Source organism: Hyla sarda, chromosome 4, assembly GCF_029499605.1.
Source record: "Hyla sarda isolate aHylSar1 chromosome 4, aHylSar1.hap1, whole genome shotgun sequence".
NCBI lineage: Eukaryota > Metazoa > Chordata > Amphibia > Anura > Hylidae > Hyla > Hyla sarda.
In genome coordinates this window covers 2,366,579-2,388,036 of record NC_079192.1, presented here as the reverse complement: position 1 = coordinate 2,388,036, position 21,458 = coordinate 2,366,579, and the positions used below count along the sequence as shown (strand labels likewise).

Here is a 21,458-nt window from a genome sequence, read left to right as displayed (position 1 = left end):
GGTGGAGAGTGCGAAGCCGTCATTTCTTTGCGAAGAAGGCAGTACCAGCCCCGCACAGTCCTTGAGCATGTCGGTGTGTACCAAAGTGCACGGCAGCGCCAACGTCTAGAGCTGTAACTACGGTCAGGGACAATACATGTCCTTTATGGCCCACTTGGTGAATGTGGTTCCTGGAAAGCCACAACAGGAACTTGGACAGGCCGCGCCGCTTCCTCCTCCACGCTCTCAGGCCGTTGGTCCTGTGACAGTGTGCGACTCTGCCTCCTCATCCTCCACCGTGTCCTCAGCCTTCACTGCATGGGCAAGTCTCAGTGCCCCTCCAGCATACCATGTGTGCAGGGCATGGTAGTGTCGCGCTGTTCTTCACATGGTTTGCCTTGGTGAAAAGAGTCACACAGGGGAGGAACTGCTAAAAGTAATTCATCAAGAAATCAAATCATGGGTTACTCCATGAAAACTAGAAATGGGAACCATGGTGACCGACAACAGGAAGAACATGTTGTCTGCGCTGCAACAAGGAAGCCTGAGACATGCGCCCTGCATGGCACACGTGTTCAATCTGGTAGTCAAGCGGTTCTGAAGTGTTAACCCCATTTGCAAGACATCTTAACAATGGGAAGGAAACTTTGCATGCACTTCAGCCACTCCTACACCGCAAAGCACACCCTCCTTGAGCTGCAGCATCAGAACGGTATCCCCCAAAATAGTCTGATTTTTGACATTTCCACACGTTGGAATTCCACCCTCCATATGTTGGACCGATTATACAAACAGAGAAAAGCCATCACTGATTTCTTGATGATCCAAGCAGATAGGGGGACTCCCATGTGTAACTTCCATTTCAAGCAGTGGCAGCTCATACGTGACACCTGTCGTTTGCTCAGGCCCTTTGTGGAAGCCACATTATTAGTCAGTCACTAGTATTATGGGATGAACGACATCATTCCACTGCTTCATTTCCTACAAGACATGTTGGAAATGATGGCTGGTCAGGGCACTGGAGACGTGGTGCCTACATCTCACAGCCATATGTGTCCTATGGGGGCTGAATTCTAGGAGGAGGAGGAGGGGAGGGGCACAGTGGAGCATAGTTTATGTTTCGCGAGATGGGCGGTTTTTCTAATCATCTGACAGAAGAGGAGGAGCAGGAGCAGCTAGAGGAGCTAGAGGGTTATGAGGAAGGCGAGACAGAGGACCCAGACACACCGTGGCAGTATGCAGTGGAGACGGAGCCAGGGAGTACCTCTGAGTCACTTGCACAAATGGCACGATACCTGCTCACTTGCTTGCATAGTGACCGCCGAATTGTCACCATTCTTTAGTGGGATGACTTCTGGCTCTCCACCTTATTGGACCCTCGCTACAGGCACAAAATGGGGGCCTTTTTTACACCCATTGAGAGGGAGGACAAACTGACCTACTACAGAGACATCCTACGTAGTCAGTTGGCCGATGCCTATCTGTGCCATAGTCCATCCTCTCGCAGGTCTGAATCGGGGGCGCCTCTGCACTCACCTTCCATTGCCATGGCTGCTGGGAGGGATGGGGTGGCAGGAGCAGTACCAGCTCCATCAGCAGCAGCCTGAGTCTACAGTCGCTGATGAGTAGCTTTCTTCACCCGCATAGTGAAGCAACTCATCAGCAGCAGGTAGACATGGAGCAGGACCTGAACCAGCAGGTGGTGGCATACCTTTACATGACCATGTCAAAACACCTTGAAGATCCGCTGGACTTCTGGGAAGCCAAACTTGATTTGTGACAGCAACTAGCAGATTTTGCCCTGGAAAAGCTGTCCTGCCCGGCCAGTAGTGTGCCATCAGAGCGGGTGTTTAGTTCGGCGGGGGTCATAGTCACCCCAAGGAGAACTCGTCTGTCCATGAAAAATGTGGAGAGACTGACCTTTGTGAAGATTAATCAGGGATGGATCAGCCAGGATTTCCCCCCCACCAATGCCTAATGCATCAGACTATGGTGCCACACCAACACTGCACAAATATGGATGGTGCCAAACAGATTTAAGGTGCTGCTCCCCAGTTAAAGACATTACTCTGCATCAGACCCCAAGTAAGTATTGAGGATATGTATTATTTGAAACTTAACTTTTAATAATATTCTTAGGATAAAAATAAAATATATGTACCCATTTTGAAATCAAACACAAGGAAAGGCGTGCAAAAACATCATCTGCCACCTACACCCCCAAGTATTGATGTGATGCAAAGACCTCTAAAAGGTGGAAGGGAACATTTTATGGTCCATTGTAACCGGTGGGGGTAAAAACTTACCCTGTCAGGCCCTACTCTTGCATTATTAAAGGGGTTATCCAGGGGGGGAAAATGTTTTATATATCAACTGGCTCCAGAAAGTTAATTAGATTTGTAAATTACTTCTATTATAAAATTCTTAATCCTTTTAGTACTTATGAGCTGCTGAAGCTGAGTTATTCTTTTCTGTCTAAGTGCTCTCTGATTACACCTGTCTCATGAACTGTCCAGAGTAGAAGCAAATTCCCATAGCAAACCTATTCTACTCTGGGCAGTTCCCAAGAAAGACAGAGATGTCAGCAGAGAGCACTGTTGCCAGACAGAAAAAAACAACTAAAATTCAGCAGCTGATAATTATTATAAGGATTAAGATTTTTTAATAGAAGTAATTAACAAATCTGTTTAACTTTCTGGAGCCACTTTTTCCTGGAATACCCCTTTAATTCCCTCTTTGCAAGTGTTACTCGCCCTAAAAAGGGTAGCCCCACACAGGAACCTCTCCCCATTTCTGCAAACACTGCCATTTCGCTGGGTTTTTAGGTGGAAATAGGGAGAGGTTCCTGTGTGGGGCCGTCCTTTTTAAGGTGAGTAACACTTGCCAAGAAGGGAATAAATAGGGCGAGAGTAGGGCCTTACATGGGACATTTTTACCCCCACCTGCTACAATAGACAATACCTTGTTCCCTTCCACTTTTTCGAGGAAAGTGTTTCTCGTCTTAAAAAGGGCGGCCCCACACAGGGACCAATCCCTATTTACACCTAATAACCCTGGGAAATGGCAGTGTTTGTAGGTGGAAATACGGAGAGGTTCCTGTGTGGGGCTGCCCCTTTTAGGGTGAGTAACACTTGCCAAGAAGGGAATTAATAATGCGAGAGTAGGGCCTTACATGGGAAGTTTTTACCATTACTGGTTACACTGGACCATAAGTTGTTCCCTTCTACCTTTTGGATGTCTTTTCATCACATCAATACTTGGTGGTGAACGTGTCACATCGTGTTTTTTGCACACCTTTCCTTATGTTTGATAAAACAAAAAAATTGGGGTCCATATATTTTATCCTAAGCATATTATTAAAAGTTAGATTTTACGTAGACTGTTTTCTTCTGCCTATCTGCCTCAGCCTGCCTACCTGCCACCCCCCTGATGTCACACATCTGATGCCAAGTTCTCCTTTTTTCACCCTCCTTCTCTACCAGATACTGGTATTGCCATCCTCTGCACCACTCTGTCACCGGGTCACTTTCAGGACTCGTGATGCTGCTGCTGCCACCTCCAGGCTGTCTCATTCTGCCACCATATGTTCTCCTCATGCTGATACCAGCTCCAGTCTGTCTCATTCTGCCACCATATGTTTTCCTCATGCTGATGCAAGCTCCAAGCTTTCTCGTACTGCCACCATATGTTCTCCTCATGCTGCTGCCCCCCCCAGGCTGTGTCATTCAGCCACTATATGGTCTCCTCATACTTCCGCCACCTCAAGGCTGTGTCATTAAGCCACTATATGTTCTCCTCATGCTGCCGCCAACTCCAGGCTGTGTCATTAAGCCACTATATGGTCTCCTCATGCTGATGCCAACTCCAGGCTATGTCATTCAGCCACTATATGGTCTTCTCATGCAGCCAACACCTCCACACTGTGTCATTCAGGCACTATATGGTCTCCTCATGCTTCTGCCACCTCCAGGCTGTTTCATTCAGCCACTATTTGCTGCCCCGAACTCCAGGCTGTGGATTCAGCCACTCTATGGCCTCCTTGTGCTGCTGCCACCTCCACGCTGTGTCATTCAGCCACTATATGGTCTCCTCATACTGATGCTACCTCCAGGCTCTGTCATTGTGCCACTCTGCGAGAGTGATTCTTTTAGCGATGCCTCTGATCTGTATGTCATACTGATTAACAGTATTATTTCACTACCCCAGCACACTCCATGTGTGTGATACAGCAAGGACAAGTGTTCTACACCCCTATTGAGGCTGTAAATAGTCGTTTTATATAGCGAATCGCCGCAAAAAAAAATTGCGAATAGAAAACACTTTTGCAAATAGAATTTTTGCGTATAGAATTTTTCAAAAATTCGCTCATCTCTAGTAATATGGTATAACACATGACCCACATGGACTAGTAAAAGCACATTCAGCAACTTTCTCCCTGCACCCTATTTACCAATTTAATTCTCTTAAAACATTTTTGGCACTGAAACCTATTGGTGCGATAAAAAAAAACACCAAGAAACTATTGCATATGTTCTCGGCAGCTGCCCAAAAGGTCATACTAAAATGGATAGATCCACTCATGACCTCTTAAAAACTCTTTTTTGGAAAAATTGTATTTCATATTTCATATGGACTGGGTCAAAGTCACTCTCTGCAAGGAGAAGAAGGTGGCCAATTTCTTTACTGCCTATGCCGGCTACATTTCTGCTTTACTTTCCACAACACAATCGGTCATCAAGTGACTCAATTTTAATACACTACCTGGTATCTTGAGCAGGACCTCGGGGGCCATTCTTTTGTTTAATTGCTTCGTCCCACACCTGGAGCACTCATGGATCCAAGGACACTTCCCCTGTGTTGTGATTTATCTTCTGTTTAAATAGTGAATAAAAACAGTTTACAAAAAAAATTATGGGAGTTACACAAATTGCCTAACTTCCCCACATTGTCTGCTTTCGGCTTTGTCAAACACCAAACAGGCAGGAAGTAGCCAGAAAAGCCAGTTGACGAGATGGGACGACCCCTTTAAATTGTGCCCCAAAACTGTGTTATTTAAAAATTTTATAAAAATGTTGCATGCTTGGCCTTCTTCCGCCTTCATGTGTCTTCCCTTCAGTGTATCTAAGGGGAATCTATTTCCTGTTTGGAATTAAGATTTTAAATAAAAATATTGCTAGATTTTGAATTTAATTAGATTTTGACCCAGGAGGGATCACCAGTGTGTCCAGTAAAATGTAAGCTTTATTATGGTAGCGTAGGCAACATTGCAGCAGTAAAAACACTAGACCACCAATGACCAACAAGTTTCAATCTCTTCTAGTCTTTAATCATGGCTGGGGACGTGTGAATAGAGAACTCTCTTAACTTATCCAAGATACATGATGGCCCAGATTTATCAAACTGTGGGAGAGGAAAAATAGAGGGATTTTCCCAAAGCAACCAATCACAGCTCAAGTTGTACTTTACCAGAGCTCGTGAGCTGAACTGTGATTGGTCGCTGTGGGAAAATCCCTCTATTTTTCCTCTCACAAAGTTTGATAAATCTGGGCCCATGTTTATATACGTTGTGTTTGTGCATTGTTGCTATAAAGTAATCTCAGTGCGGAGGTCCCAATCAGTTAAGATGGCAGCCAGTGGTCTTCTGCTTACCTCCATGCCACCAATTGTCTTTCTTCTTCTACAGTCTGCCACAAGCAGACAGTACAAGTAGAGCATCAATATCACACATCAATGCTATGCTATGGCATAGCATTGAACAGTGAAAGCAATCAACATCATCACTAGGGTTGATGTCACCTGGTGCTGTAGGAAATGGTGTCATTTCATTGCCTCCTCTGATACCTTGTCACGATGTCGGCTGGCAGGTAGTGGATCCTCTGTGCCAGAGAGGGATTGGCGTGGACCGTGCTAGTGGATCGGTTCTAAGTCACTACTGGTTTTCACCAGAGCCCGCCGCAAAGCGGGATGGTCTTGCTGCGGCGGTAGTGACCAGGTCGTATCCACTAGCAACGGCTCAACCTCTCTGACTGCTGAAGATAGGCGCGGTACAAGGGAGTAGACAGAAGCAAGGTCGGACGTAGCAGAAGGTCGGGGCAGGCAGCAAGAATCGTAGTCAGGGGCAACGGCAGGAGGTCTGGAACACAGGCTAGGAACACACAAGGAAACGCTTTCACTGGCACAATGGCAACAAGATCCGGCGAGGGAGTGAAGGGGAAGTGAGGTATAAATAGGGAGTGCACAGGTGAACACACTAATTGGAACCACTGCGCCAATCAGCGGCGCAGTGGCCCTTTAAATCGCAGAGACCCGGCGCGCGCGCGCCCTAGGGAACGGGGCCGCGCGCGCCGGGACAGGACAGACGGAGAGCGAGTCAGGTACGGGAGCCGGGATGCGCATCGCGAGCGGGCGCTACCCGCATCGCGAATCGCATCCCGGCTGGAGACGGTATCGCAGCGCACCGGGTCAGTGGAGCTGCCCGGAGCGCTGCGGTAGCGAGAGAGAAGCGAGCGCTCCGGGGAGGAGCGGGGACCCGGAGCGCTCGGCGTAACAGTACCCCCCCCCTTGGGTCTCCCCCTCTTCTTAGAGCCTGAGAACCTGAGGAGCAGACTTTTGTCTAGGATGTTGTCCTCAGGTTCCCAGGATCTCTCTTCAGGTCCACAGCCCTCCCAATCCACCAAAAAGAACTTTTTTCCTCTGACTGTCTTGGAGGCCAGTATCTCTTTCACTGAGAAGACGTCAGAAGAACCGGAGACAGGAGTGGGAGAAACTAATTTGGGAGAGAAACGGTTGATGATGAGTGGTTTAAGAAGAGAGACATGAAAGGCATTAGGAATACGGAGAGAAGGAGGAAGAAGAAGTTTGTAAGAGACAGGATTAATTTGGCACAAGACTTTGAAGGGACCAAGATAGCGTGGACCCAGTTTGTAACTGGGGACACGAAAGCGGACATATTTAGCGGAGAGCCATACCTTGTCTCCGGGAGCAAAAATGGGGGGAGAGCTTCTTTTCTTATCGGCAAACTTTTTCATGCGAGATGAAGCCTGTAAAAGAGAAACTTGGGTCTCTTTCCATATGGTGGAAAGATCACGAGTCACTTCATCTACCGCGGGCAAACCAGAGGGCAAGGGAGTAGGGAGGGGGGGAAGAGGGTGACGGCCGTACACCACGAAAAATGGGGATTTGGAGGAAGATTCAGAGACTCTAAAGTTATACGAGAATTCGGCCCATGGTAGAAGATCTGCCCAATCATCCTGGCGGGAGGAAACAAAATGTCGTAAATAATCACCCAAGACCTGGTTAATTCTTTCTACTTGTCCATTGGATTGAGGATGATATGCAGAAGAAAAGTTTAATTTAATCTTGAGTTGTTTACAGAGAGCCCTCCAGAATTTTGACACGAATTGGACGCCTCTATCCGAGACTATTTGTGTGGGCAACCCGTGAAGACGAAAAATGTGTACAAAAAATTGTTTAGCCAACTGAGGCGCTGAAGGAAGACCAGGAAGAGGGATGAAATGTGCCATCTTGGAGAATCGATCAACGACCACCCAAACAACAGTGTTGCCACGGGATGGGGGTAGGTCTGTAATAAAATCCATACCAATCAGAGACCAAGGCTGTTCGGGGACAGGCAGAGGATGAAGAAAACCAGCGGGCTTCTGGCGAGGAGTCTTATCCCGAGCACAGACAGTGCAGGCTCGCACAAAGTCCACGACATCCGTCTCCAGAGTCGGCCACCAATAGAAGCGAGAGATGAGTTGCACAGATTTCTTGATGCCTGTATGACCTGCGAGATGGGAGGAGTGACCCCATTTGAGGATTCCGAGGCGTTGGCGTGGAGAGACGAAGGTCTTTCCTGGAGGAGTTTGCCTGATGGAGGCTGGAGAAGTGGAGATCAGGCAGTCAGGAGGAATGATGTGTTGCGGAGAGAGTTCGACTTCCGAGGCATCCGAGGAACGAGAGAGAGCATCGGCCCTAATGTTCTTATCGGCAGGCCGAAAGTGAATTTCAAAATTAAATCGGGCAAAGAACAGAGACCACCTGGCCTGGCGAGGATTCAGCCGTTGGGCAGACTGGAGATAGGAGAGGTTCTTGTGATCGGTGTAAATAATAACAGGAAATCTTGATCCCTCCAGCAGATGCCTCCATTCCTCAAGTGCTAATTTAATGGCTAGAAGCTCTCGATCCCCGATGGAGTAGTTCCTCTCCGCCGGAGAGAAGGTCCTAGAAAAAAAACCACAAGTAACAGCATGCCCGGAAGAATTTTTTTGTAGAAGGACCGCTCCAGCTCCTACAGAGGAGGCATCAACCTCCAATAGGAAGGGTTTAGATGGGTCAGGTCTGGAGAGCACGGGAGCCGAAGAAAAGGCAAACTTGAGCCGTTTAAAGGCGTCTTCCGCTTGAGGAGGCCAAGACTTGGGATTGGCATTTTTTTTGGTTAAAGCCACGATAGGGGCCACAACGGTAGAAAAATGTGGAATAAATTGCCTGTAATAATTGGCGAACCCCAAAAAACGTTGGATAGCACGGAGTCCGGAGGGGCGTGGCCAATCTAAGACGGCAGAGAGTTTGTCTGGATCCATTTGTAGTCCCTGGCCAGAGACCAAGTATCCTAGGAAAGGAAGAGATTGGCATTCAAACAGACATTTCTCTATCTTGGCATAAAGTTGATTGTCACGAAGTCTCTGAAGAACCATGCGGACATGCTGGCGGTGTTCTTCTAGATTGGCAGAAAAAATCAGGATATCGTCCAGATATACAACAACACAGGAGTATAAGAGATCACGAAAAATTTCATTAACAAAGTCTTGGAAGACGGCAGGGGCGTTGCACAGGCCAAAGGGCATGACCAGATACTCAAAGTGTCCATCTCTAGTGTTAAATGCCGTTTTCCATTCATCCCCCTCTCTGATGCGGATGAGATTATAAGCACCTCTTAAGTCCAGTTTGGTAAAGATGTGGGCACCTTGGAGGCGATCAAAGAGTTCAGAGATGAGGGGTAGAGGGTAGCGGTTCTTTATCGTGATTTTATTAAGACCGCGGTAGTCAATGCAAGGGCGTAGAGAGCCATCTTTTTTGGACACAAAGAAAAATCCGGCTCCGGCAGGAGAGGAGGATTTACGGATAAAGCCTTTTTTTAAATTTTCCTGTATGTACTCCGACATAGCAAGAGTCTCTGGGGCGGACAGAGGATAGATTCTGCCCCGGGGTGGAGTAGTGCCCGGGAGGAGGTCAATAGGACAATCATAAGGCCTGTGAGGAGGTAGAGTCTCAGCTTGTTTTTTGCAAAAAACATCCGCAAAGTCCATATAGGCCTTAGGGAGACCGGTTACAGGGGGAACCACAGAGTCACGGCAAGGGGTACTGGGAACCGGTTTTAGGCAGTCCTTGAAACAAGAGGGCCCCCAACTCTTGATCTCCCCAGTGGACCAATCCAGGGTTGGGGAATGGAGTTGAAGCCAGGGTAGTCCAAGGAGGATTTCGGAAGTGCAATTGGGGAGGACCAAAAATTCAATCTTCTCGTGATGAGGTCCGATGCACATTAGAAGGGGCTCCGTGCGGAAACGTATGGTACAATCCAATCTTTCATTGTTTACACAATTGATGTAGAGGGGTCTGGCGAGACTGGTCACTGGGATGTTGAACCTGTTGACGAGAGAGGCCAAAATAAAATTTCCTGCAGATCCGGAATCCAAGAAGGCCATAGTAGAGAAGGAGAAGGCAGAGGCAGATATCCGCACAGGCACAGTAAGACGTGGAGAAGCAGAGTAGACATCAAGGACTGTCTCACCTTTGTGCGGAGTCAGCGTACGTCTTTCCAGGCGGGGAGGACGGATAGGACAATCCTTCAGGAAGTGTTCGGTACTGGCACAGTACAGACAGAGATTCTCCATGCGGCGTTGTGTCCTCTCTTGAGGTGTCAGGCGAGACCGGTCGACCTGCATAGCCTCCACGGCGGGAGGCACAGAAACGGATTGCAGGGGACCAGAGGAGAGAGGAGCCGGGGAGAAAAAACGTCTTGTGCGAACAAAGTCCATATCCTGGCGGAGCTCCTGACGCCTTTCGGAAAAACGCATGTCAATGCGAGTGGCAAGATGGATGAGTTCATGTAGGTTAGCAGGGATTTCTCGTGCGGCCAGAACATCTTTAATGTTGCTGGATAGGCCTTTTTTAAAGGTCGCGCAGAGGGCCTCATTATTCCAGGATAATTCTGAAGCAAGAGTACGGAATTGTACAGCGTACTCGCCAACGGAAGAATTACCCTGGACCAGGTTCAACAGGGCAGTCTCAGCAGAAGAGGCTCGGGCAGGTTCCTCAAAGACACTTCGAATTTCTGAGAAGAAGGAGTGTATAGAGGCAGTGACGGGGTCATTGCGGTCCCAGAGCGGTGTGGCCCATGACAGAGCTTTTCCAGACAGAAGGCTGACTACGAAAGCCACCTTAGACCTTTCAGTAGGGAACTGGTCCGACATCATCTCCAAGTGCAGGGAACATTGGGAAAGAAAGCCACGGCAGAATTTAGAGTCCCCATCAAATTTATCCGGCAAGGATAGTCGTAGACCAGAAGCGGCCACTCGCTGCGGAGGAGGTGCAGGAGCTGGCGGAGGAGATGATTGCTGAAGCTGTGGTAGTAGCTGCTGTAGCATCACGGTCAGTTGAGACAGCTGTTGGCCTTGTTGCGCTATCTGTTGTGACTGCTGGGCGACCACCGTGGTGAGGTCGGCGACAACTGGCAGAGGAACTTCAGCGGGATCCATGGCCGGATCTACTGTCACGATGCCGGCTGGCAGGTAGTGGATCCTCTGTGCCAGAGAGGGATTGGCGTGGACCGTGCTAGTGGATCGGTTCTAAGTCACTACTGGTTTTCACCAGAGCCCGCCGCAAAGCGGGATGGTCTTACTGCGGCGGTAGTGACCAGGTCGTATCCACTAGCAACGGCTCAACCTCTCTGACTGCTGAAGATAGGCGCGGTACAAGGGAGTAGACAGAAGCAAGGTCGGACGTAGCAGAAGGTCGGGGCAGGCAGCAAGAATCGTAGTCAGGGGCAACGGCAGGAGGTCTGGAACACAGGCTAGGAACACACAAGGAAACGCTTTCACTGGCACAATGGCAACAAGATCCGGCGAGGGAGTGAAGGGGAAGTGAGGTATAAATAGGGAGTGCACAGGTGAACACACTAATTGGAACCACTGCGCCAATCAGCGGCGCAGTGGCCCTTTAAATCGCAGAGACCCGGCGCACGCGCGCCCTAGGGAGCGGGGCCGCGCGCGCCGGGACAGGACAGACGGAGAGCGAGTCAGGTACGGGAGCCGGGATGCGCATCGCAAGTGGGCGCTACCCGCATCGCGAATCGCATCCCGGCTGGAGACGGTATCGCAGCGCACCGGGTCAGTGGAGCTGCCCGGAGCGCTGCGGTAGCGAGAGAGAAGCGAGCGCTCCGGGGAGGAGCGGGGACCCGGAGCGCTCGGCGTGACATACCTCTGTGTGCATTATAACACCGACAGGCATCTACCACCAACCAGGAATACATTATAAAGCTTTATTTTAGTTTTAAAAAGCATACAAAATCCAGGGAGTTTCTAAACAAGCTGTGAGTTATCATGGGTTACTGCATTTCACTGTAACATCGAATTAAAACCCACTTCAAAACTACCTGAATATATTCCTTGTAGAATAGTGCACTATTCTACAAGTCTACTGCCGACCTCTTATCGAGTACCCGGCTGGATCCTGCAGGCTGCAGCCAGAGACCATCTGACCCCTCACGGAGGGGTGATATGCACATATTGAGCCATACCCCAGGTGAGTACCACTAGCATTGGGGTTGTGGACCGGCGCTATCCTCTCCCTGTCTCTTTTTTTCTCTTTTCCACATGAATATATTCTTAGGTGACCCTAACAGTGTTATACAGGGCTTTAGAGCTCTTAGGCAGTGTTTAAGCTTACGTTTAACCCCTTAAGGACCAATACAAATACAAATTTTTCAAATCAGGGATGTCTGTCTTTATTAAAGAATAACTCTGGTAACGTTTTGCCAATCACGATAATTCTGACATTTTTTTTTTGTCACAAGTTGTCCTTCATGTACATAGTAAAAGTACGCCAATATCATTTGTAATTTTTTTTACAATGCAAAAAATCATGACATTTTTACAAAAAATTAAGATTTTTTGCAATTTTAACACTAATAGGTTGCATATATTTATACTTACTGACCAAATAGTTTATGAAACTTATACTTTCAGATGTCTACTTTATTTTGACGTCATTTTTTTGTTTTTAATTAACATTTTAAATTAGTTAGAAGCCTAACAATTTAACTTGAAATTTAGAAAATTTAGAAAATTTGAAAAGTACATCTTTTTTTATGTGCTATGCAAGGTTTGCAGAAATTTGAAGGTGGTAGAACATAGGAACACCCCCACAAATTACCCCATTTTAAAAACTAGACCCCTCAAGGTATTCGCTGGGGGGTACAGTGAGTATTTTAACACCATAGTTTTTTGGCAGGAATTATTACAGTGTTAAAAATTTGAAATTTGAAATTTTTCACAAATGCATCATTTGGGGGGCATATTTTTTGTACATCACTTCTGATATTGAAAGAAATCCACCCTATATTTTATTTAGCTGCTTGTCCCATGTTCGGAAATACCCCCGCTTAGGCCATATATGGTTCCTTGGCCACGTGGTAGGACTCAGAAGGAGAGGAGCGCAATTTGGCTTTCAGGGCAGAACAGTACCCCCACCCCCACAAGTGACCCCATTTATATACCGCACCCCTACAAGTTATTGGCTGGACCAGGGACCTCTTTTATTGGTCCTTGGTCGGCTAGCAGTACAACGCGTCTGTCTGTGACAGTTAAGGCTATATATATATATCCGCCATGTTGTGGGAATAAGCACCCGCTCATGGCGAATATATCCATCACTGCTGTGGCTGGGTAGCTCAGTGTGTCCGCTCATGACTGCCGGCAGGAAACCTGCCACTATGAGTGGACACACAAAGCTACCCAGCCGCAGCAGGGAGCTCATTACCGTGACTGCTGCATAATGTGTAGGATCACATGGTTGACATCCACAGCATATTACATGCTGCGGAGGTCCGCCAATGCAATCCTACACATGATGCATTTTTTTTTTATTAGATTCACTTAATAAATGTATTTTAAATTTTTTTAAAAAATTTTTGTTTACACTTTTGTTACATTTTTATTTATTTTTACACTTTTATTTTATTAATTTATTTATTTTTACACTTTATACTTAGTATTCCAAAGCATTGCAGTTATGTGCTGCCCGCCAGTTTTCACTAGCAGGCAGCATATTAGGACGTGCCTCTGGCACGTCCTTTTAGGCAATACCCAGGGCAGACCTGGGGGTCTTTGTAGGACGCGATGCTACAGGGTGCTGCAGGAGAGACAGAGGAAGCCCCCTCCCTCTGTCAGAACTCCTTACAGCGTGCGGTCACTTCTGACCGCGGCTGTAAGGGTTAAACTGTCGGGAGTGAAGTGAACTTCACTCCAGGCAGTGCGTCTGGCCCCGACCAGCCGCGGCCACACACAGCACCCCGCGATCGCGATGCGGGGTGCTGCAGGGGTGACAGAGGGAGCTCCCTCCCTCTGTCATAACACTTACAGCCCGCGGTCACTTCCAACCGCGGCTGTAAGGGTTAAAACTGCCGGGACCGAAATTTACTTCGGTCCCGGCAGTGCAGCAGGGTCCCAGCTGTGTGATACAGCCGAGTCCCTGTCGCGATCTCATGGGTGCACTGGGCAGCACCCACGAGAATAATGGACGAGTATAGACGTCCAGGTGCCAGAACGCCCGCCAACCTGGACGTCTATACTCGTCCATGGTCGTTATCGGGTTAAGGTTATTGCATTGCTGATTCACTTAGAGCTAAATTGTCACAAGTCAAACTTTTTTGAGAAGTTCTGCAAACCCAGTGAACTTTTCAAATGTTTGCTCAAGTATAATCATAAAATGTCATCTTTCATGTAAAGCGCATAAAAACAAAACCCATCAAAAAAAAAAAAAATTGTTTTTAAGAAATTCTGTTTTCTCCATGTTAAGTTTTAGAAAGCAGGAGGAGAATAATAAAGATATAGCTGACAGATTATCTGAGATCCTGGGTAGGATAAAGGTGACATCTGGACCAAACAGATAGATTTGGGCTTCATCAGCATAGAAATGATACTTAAAGCCATAGAACTCTACGAACTGTCCCAGGCCAAAGATATAGATGGAAGAGTAGAGAGTAGAGGACTCGAAACAGAGCCTTAGTGGACCCCAACACTGGGATTTCCAAACTGCCTTTTTTTTGTTACTAGGCTGTTGTCTGTACACTATATTCCTGATACTATGTTTCCCTGATGTCTGTTTTTGTACTACTTCGTATTCCTGCTGTAATTCTGTATTGTTTTATTGACCCTGTGTCCCCGATCTGTACAGTACTTGTTTGTTGTTATGACTAAGACGCCCCTGCACCTTAGTTCATGAAGGGACTGGCTCCAAGTTGTGAGCCGCCATTTTATCTCATTCAAAGTTTTTATTTTTTTATTTTAAGAATAATAAAAGGGTACAGGAAAAGAAAAATAAAGGGGAGGGGATAAAGAAAAAAATATATAATAGAAAACAAATCATACATCCCTAGAATATCACAGGAATGGCTACAGGGGATTACTAATAGGAATGTACAAGTAAATGCAGTGATAACAGGAACCGCAAGGGCATTTAAAAGTATACAGTGGTGGGTATAGAAAACTTATTTAGATTGGCTTTGTTAAAGTTCACAAACCTTGTCGAGTAGGAGACCTCAGTATGTGTGACAGGTGAGGATACAGAGAAAGAGCAGGCATGAGGGTCATAAAAAATAGAGATATATAAAAAATGATAAAGGAAACCCACCTAAGAAGGGGAATCAAATGTAACAGGGGTCTGTGTCCCCCCAGAGATGTGTAAATTAAGATAATCCGATGAGTGTGTAAACGACACCCACGGGAGCCAAATTCTGTAATTCGCTTCAGCCTTAGCGGTGTTCGCGGATAAGAGGTCTTCCATTCTGTGTACCCTATTTACTTCTAGAAGCCATTCAGTGATCGACGGAGGGCGAGGAGATTTCCACAGTCTCGGAATGACAGATCTGGTTGATAAAATTAAGAATCTAAAAAGGGAACGGGTCGTGCGAGAAATATTACCAGGAAACATAGATAAAAGGAGAATGGCAGGGTCATTATCCAGGACGACACCCGTAATTTTATGAGTAATCTCAATAACATTGTTCCAAAAAGGTTCTATTAGGGGACATGACCACCAGATATGGGACATAGTGCCTATTCCTTGGTTGCCTTTCCAGCATGAAGCAGATGAGCAGGGGTAAATCTTATGTAAGAGAGAGGGAACCCTATACCATCTAGATAAGATTTTATAATTTGTTTCTTGTATACTGCCAGATCTAGATAACTTATAACAGTAAAAAAGGCGGAGTTCCAGTCATTTGTGAGCCACCATTTTAAGGCGATTGTACAATAAGGCAGGGAAAGAGGTTCAGGGTCAGCTTAGGGCTCACTCTTCCCTGCCCTAGGTGACGCACTGTTCACGACACTATGTTGATATGTTTGATGTTGGCGGAGGTGACCTGTTTAGTGAAGTAGGTGAGGACCTAGAAATTGGTATAAGGGTATGGAGGATGAGGGGTGATCTTCTTACCATACCTGTCTATATAAAATATCTACAAACATTTCACTATTTAATTTTTTAGTTTCACAATCTTAAATCTATGAAGACCAATTATAATAAATGTGACTATTCCCACCAGAGACCATAAATGAGATCTCTCCGGCTTTGTTTCACCACGTTTGTAATATTTCATCTATAAAAGGGGCGCATAGTAATAACCTCACGTCTTTTTCCAAGACAAGATGAAACTGTTACACTCAAAACATCAAGATCATCGTCCTCTGTTTCTTGTGACTATACAAGGTAATTTCTGTTTTTCTTTTCGATACGGAATAAGATGTCTAGGGGTGGAGTACCCCTTTATGGACCTTTAAGCATAGTCTTAAAGGGGTACTCCAGTGAAAACATTTTTTTTAGGTCTTTATAAATCAACTGGTGCCAGAAAGTTAAACAGATTTGTAAATTATTTCTATTAAAAAAATCTTTACCCTTCCAATACTTTTTAGCAGCTGTATGCTACTGAGGAAACTCTGTTCTTTTTGAATTTCTTTTTGTCTTGTCCACAGTGCTCACTACTGACACCTCTGTCAGTGTCAGGAACTGTCCAGAGCAGCATAGGTTTGTTATGGGGATTTTCTCTGGACAGCTTCTGATAAGGACATCAGGTGTCAGCAGAGAGAACTGTGGACAAGACAAAAAAGAAATTCAAAAAGAATAGAATTTCCTCTGTAGCATATAGCTGCTAAAAAGTACTGGAAGGGTAAATATTTTTTTTAATAGAAGTAATTTACAAATCTGTTTAACTTTCTGGCACCAGTTCATAAAAAAAAAAAAGTTTTACACCGGAGTACCCCTTTAACCCTATACTGTAGCAGTTATATCTTGAGGGTCAAGTATTTCAGGTGCATTAAAATTGTGAAAGTGTTGAAGATTAGTTTCCCAATTTTCAATATAAAATAAATCAATTACTAGAAAATGTATATTTGAATATAAAGTATACATGATGTTCTGTAATGTGTAATTTCCTTTTTATAGCATATCAATAATATCATTTTTATTTTCTTACATTTATTTTCTTAATATATATACCGTATTTATCGGCGTATAACACGCACTTTTTAGGCTAAAATTGTTAGCCTAAAGTCTGTGTGCGTGTTATACGCCGATACACCCCCAGGAAAGGCAGGGGGAGAGAGGCCATCACTGCCCGCTTCTCTCCCCCTGCCTTTCCTGGGGTCTAGAGCGCTGCTGTCGGCCCTTTTCACCACCTGGTTATCGGCGCCGCTGCCCGTTCTGTCCCCCTGACTATCGGTGCCGGCGCCGATAGCCAGGGAGAGAGAAGCGGCGCCGACAGCCAGGGGGAGAGAAGGGGCCGCTGCCCCGTTGCCTCCCCCCATCCCCGGTGGCATAATTACCTGAGTCCGGTCCGCGCTGCTCCAGGCCTCCGTCGTGCGTCCCCGGCGTCATTGCTATGCGCTGAACGGCGCGGCGCATGACGTCAGAGCGCCGCGCCGTGCATAGCAACGACGCTGGGGACGCACGACGGAGGCCTGGAGCAGCGCGGACCCGACTCAGGTAATTATGCCACCGGGGATGGGGGGAGGCAACGGGGCAGCGGCGCCGGCAATGGGTGCCGCTGCCCCTTCTCTCCCCCTGGCTGTCGGCGCCGCTTCTCTCTCCCTGGCTATCGGCGCCGGCACCGATAGTCAGGGGGACAGAACGGGCAGCGGCGCCGATAACCAGGGGGTGAAAAGGGTCGACAGCAGCGCTCTAGACCCCAGGAAAGGCAGGGGGAGAGAAGCGGGCAGTGACGGCCTCTCTCCCCCTGCCTTTCCTGGGGGTATATCGGGGTAAACACGCGCACACACGCACCCTCATTTTATCATGGATATTTGGGTAAAAAACTTTTTTTTACCCAAATATCCTTGGTAAAATGAGGGTGCGTGTTATAGGCCGGTGCGTGGTGTACCCCGATAAATACGGTATATATATTTTTTTTTTGCTTTGTTCTGTTTTCATGTCGTCTTGCTCTTTTAACATTTCTTTATTAAGCAAGTTACATTTCAAAATAAACTTACATTTTTTTTAAGGGGCATTCCAAAGGGTGAGGACATTTGTTTTTTTAAATACAAAATACTGCTTTAACCCTTTCACTCTTCAGTCTGCTTTGACCTTAATGACCAAGGCAAATGTTTAAAATCTGACGTGTGTTCTCTTATTTTGTAATAACTTTTGGAATGCTTTTACTTGTGAATGCAATTCTAATATTGTTTTTTTTCGTGACACATTGTACTTTACATTAGTGGTAAATTTTGATTACTATATACAGTAGTTTTTGTGAAAAACTCAATGTGAAAAATTTAGCAGAATTTTTTTTCTAGATTTGACATTGTTTGCTCGTACATGGTGATGCGGCAAGTTAGCCCTAATCACCACGTACATGTACCTGTTTTGTGGAAAGTGTTAAACAGGATATTTAACACCAAAACTAGAGTATAAAAATATCCCAGAGATTAATTATTATATAACTTCCTCTGATAAAGATACGAATACACTCGGCACTGCTGCCTTCTGTATAACGTCAATGTAATAGTACCTCTGCTAGCTGATCCACGCCAGGTGGTGCTCTCTGTGTGATAGACAGTTCAATGTCCAACTCCCAACAAAGTAGAAAATAACCAGGGAACTCACCATCTGCGTTTTCTTCACCACTTCTTTATTCAAGAACACATGAAGGATACAAACAGTGCAGGATACAGGTGGATGATAGACACGGGGGGATATAGATCGGCCCATGTCTATCGTCCACCCGTATCCAGCACTGTTTGTATCCTTCATGTGTTCTTGAATAAAGAAGTGGTGAAGAAAACGCAGATGGTGAGTTTCCTGGTTATTTTCTACTTTGTTGGGAGTTTAATTATTATATAAAATTTCTCTCTTTGTTTCCTTTATGTAGACACGTTGGTCACAATGAAATACAACAAGAAGAGTCAAAGGAAAGTGAACCTCATTCTCTAAATATCCCGATCACAGCTCTGAATATGCAGAACAACAATTCTTATACGGTGACCAAGATTCTGCTCTTAGGATTTCAGGATTTACAAAATTTTAAGATTTCTTTCTTTCTCCTACTTCTGCTGATCTTCTGTGTGACCATCTGTGGGAACCTCCTGATCATTGTGGTGGTGTCCTACAGCCGATCCCTCCACTCCCCCATGTACTTCTTCCTCACACAGCTCTCCTCCTCAGATATCCTTCTCTCCACCACTATAGTACCCAAATGTCTCCACGTTGTGTTGTATGAAGGACGTTCTCTGCCCTTTATCGACTGTTTGATACAATTTAATTTTTTTGCAGTCTCAGAAACATTAGAAAGTCTTTTCCTGACAGTGATGTCCTATGACCGGTATCAGGCCATCTGTAACCCACTACATTACTCCTCTGTTATGAACTTCACATTTTGTCTAAAAGCCGTTCTCTTGTTTTGGGTGATTGCATTTGCTGCTACATTGAGTTTTATAGTAACGTTGAGTCAACTACAGTTCTGTGGACCAAACATTATTGACCATTTCTTCTGTGATTTAGATCCCATTCTTGAACTTTCCTGCTCAGATACTTTTTATGTGAAATTAGAAGACATGATCTTGGCTGCACCATTTGTCATTTGTCCATTTATGGTGATTATGGTCTCATATATTTATATTATCGTCACCATATTGAAGATCCCATCTACAACCGGGAGGCAGAAGACCTTCTCCACCTGTAGCTCTCACCTGGCCGTGGTCTCCTTATTTTATGGATCCCTGATCTGCATCTATTTATTTCCAAACAAAGAAAATGTAAAGAAAATCCTCGCCCTGTTCTACACTGTAGTTACTCCGCTTCTCAATCCTATGATCTACAGTCTGAGTAATAGAGAGATGAAACAGGCCTTTAAAAAGCTCAAGAGCAAAATATGTTAAATTACTTGTAATTTATTGGTCTTTCTACTTTTTTTTTTGTCAAATATAAATAACCCTCAGTGGCAAGATCTTGAATTCCATTAGATTTGGGCAGCTCTAGAATATCCAGTACTTTTCAAGCTTTATTACAGAAGCTCAGGCATCATAGCAACAGTAAAAACACTAAACCCCAATGGCCGACATGTTTCAAACTCTACTGGCAAATAAACTGGTAAATAAAGGACACTATTAACTGCTTCATTACACACAATGTACATACACGTACGTTATGTGCGTGCACAGTGATTGTAAATCAAGCTCTGGAACTGCATAGAGGGTGAGCACCAGCTGCTATCAGCATCCAACACTCACCACTAATGCCAGACATAAGCGATCATGCTAATGGCTTGCATTTAACTCTTTTGATGCTGCATTCAATGACCATTGTGCCATCTTAAAGTGAAATAAGCAGGTATTGGTAGATTTAGGGGTCTGATCGGAACCTTTAAAGCCCAGTGCTGAGATCCCAATCAGTTAAGATGGCAGCCATTGGTCTCCTGCTTGCTTCTATGCCCCGATGGTCACTACAGATTGCCTCTAAAAGACAGTACAAATAGAGCACCAATATCACTGATCAACGCTATGCTATGTGAAAGTAATCGAAAAAATGTTTTAAATGTTTTTACAAATATAAATAATACCATCCCCTAAAAAAAATCTCTCCTCTTATTTCTATTTTTCAATAAAACATATCTAAGCAAACATAAACATAATTGGTTCCACCGGGTGTGGAAAAATCCAAAATATTAAAATATAATCTTAATGAAACTGCATGGTGAACCTCGTTAAGTAAAAAAAAAAGTACCAAACACAAGAATATAGGAAGTTTTTTTTATCACTTTATATAGCAGAAAATAATGGATCAAAAAGTCCCATCAATACTTAAACAGAACTGATAAAAAATTCAGGTCATGGCGCAAAATATTCCTCCTCATACAGCCCCATATCTGACAAAATATAAAATTTAATTATGACAATGTTAAGCAAAATTATCTTAACTCCTTAAGGACCATGCCCATTTTCACCTTTAGGACCAGGCCAATTTTATTTTTGCGTTTTTGTTTTTTCCTCCTCGCCTTCTAAAATCCATAACTTTATATTTCCATCTACAGATCTATTGTACTTTGTAATGAAATCTCTCATTTCACCATAAAATGTACGGCGAACCCCAAAAATATTTTTAGGGAGGAAATTGAAATGAAAACCACAATTTTGCGCATTTTGGAGAGTTTTGTTTTCACACTATACACTTTATGGTAAAAATTATGTGTGTTCTTCATTCTGTGGGTCAATACGATTAAAACGATACCCATGGCTAGATACTTTTATATTTTTGTACCGCTTAAAAAAAATCTAAAACTTTTTGTACAAAATCAGTAATCTAATATCGCCCTATTTTGACCACCTATAACGTTCAAATTTTTCCATATATAGGGTGGTATGTAGGCAAATTTTTTGCGCCATCATCTTTACTTTTTATTGATACCACATTTGCATGTATAAAACTTTTAGATCATTTTGTATTAATTTTTTTAAATAAAATGTGACAAAAAAGCTGCATTTTTGGACTTTTTACATTTTTTACGTTTACGCCATTCACCACACGGGATAATTAACATTATATTTTGATAGTAAGGACATTTTCGCACACGGTGATACCAAATATGTTTATTTAAAAAATTACGCTTTTTGGGGGTAAAATGGAAAAAACTGACAATTTTCATTTTTATTAGGGGAGGGGATTTTTTCCTCTTTTTTTTTTACATTTTTCAACTTTTATTTTACACTTTTTATGTC

General features: G+C 44.8%; 1 protein-coding gene across 1 annotated transcript; it reads left to right on the top strand.

Moving 5' to 3' along the window:
• Window positions 1-4,607: 4,607 nt before the first annotated feature.
• Window positions 4,608-19,622, top strand: LOC130366666 (olfactory receptor 1496-like). The gene is made up of 2 exons (XM_056568985.1): window positions 4,608-4,717; window positions 18,617-19,622. Exons 1-2 carry the CDS (start codon window positions 4,608-4,610, stop codon window positions 19,620-19,622), a joined length of 1,116 nt encoding a protein of 371 aa, XP_056424960.1.
• The last annotated feature ends 1,836 nt before the right edge of the window (window positions 19,623-21,458 follow it).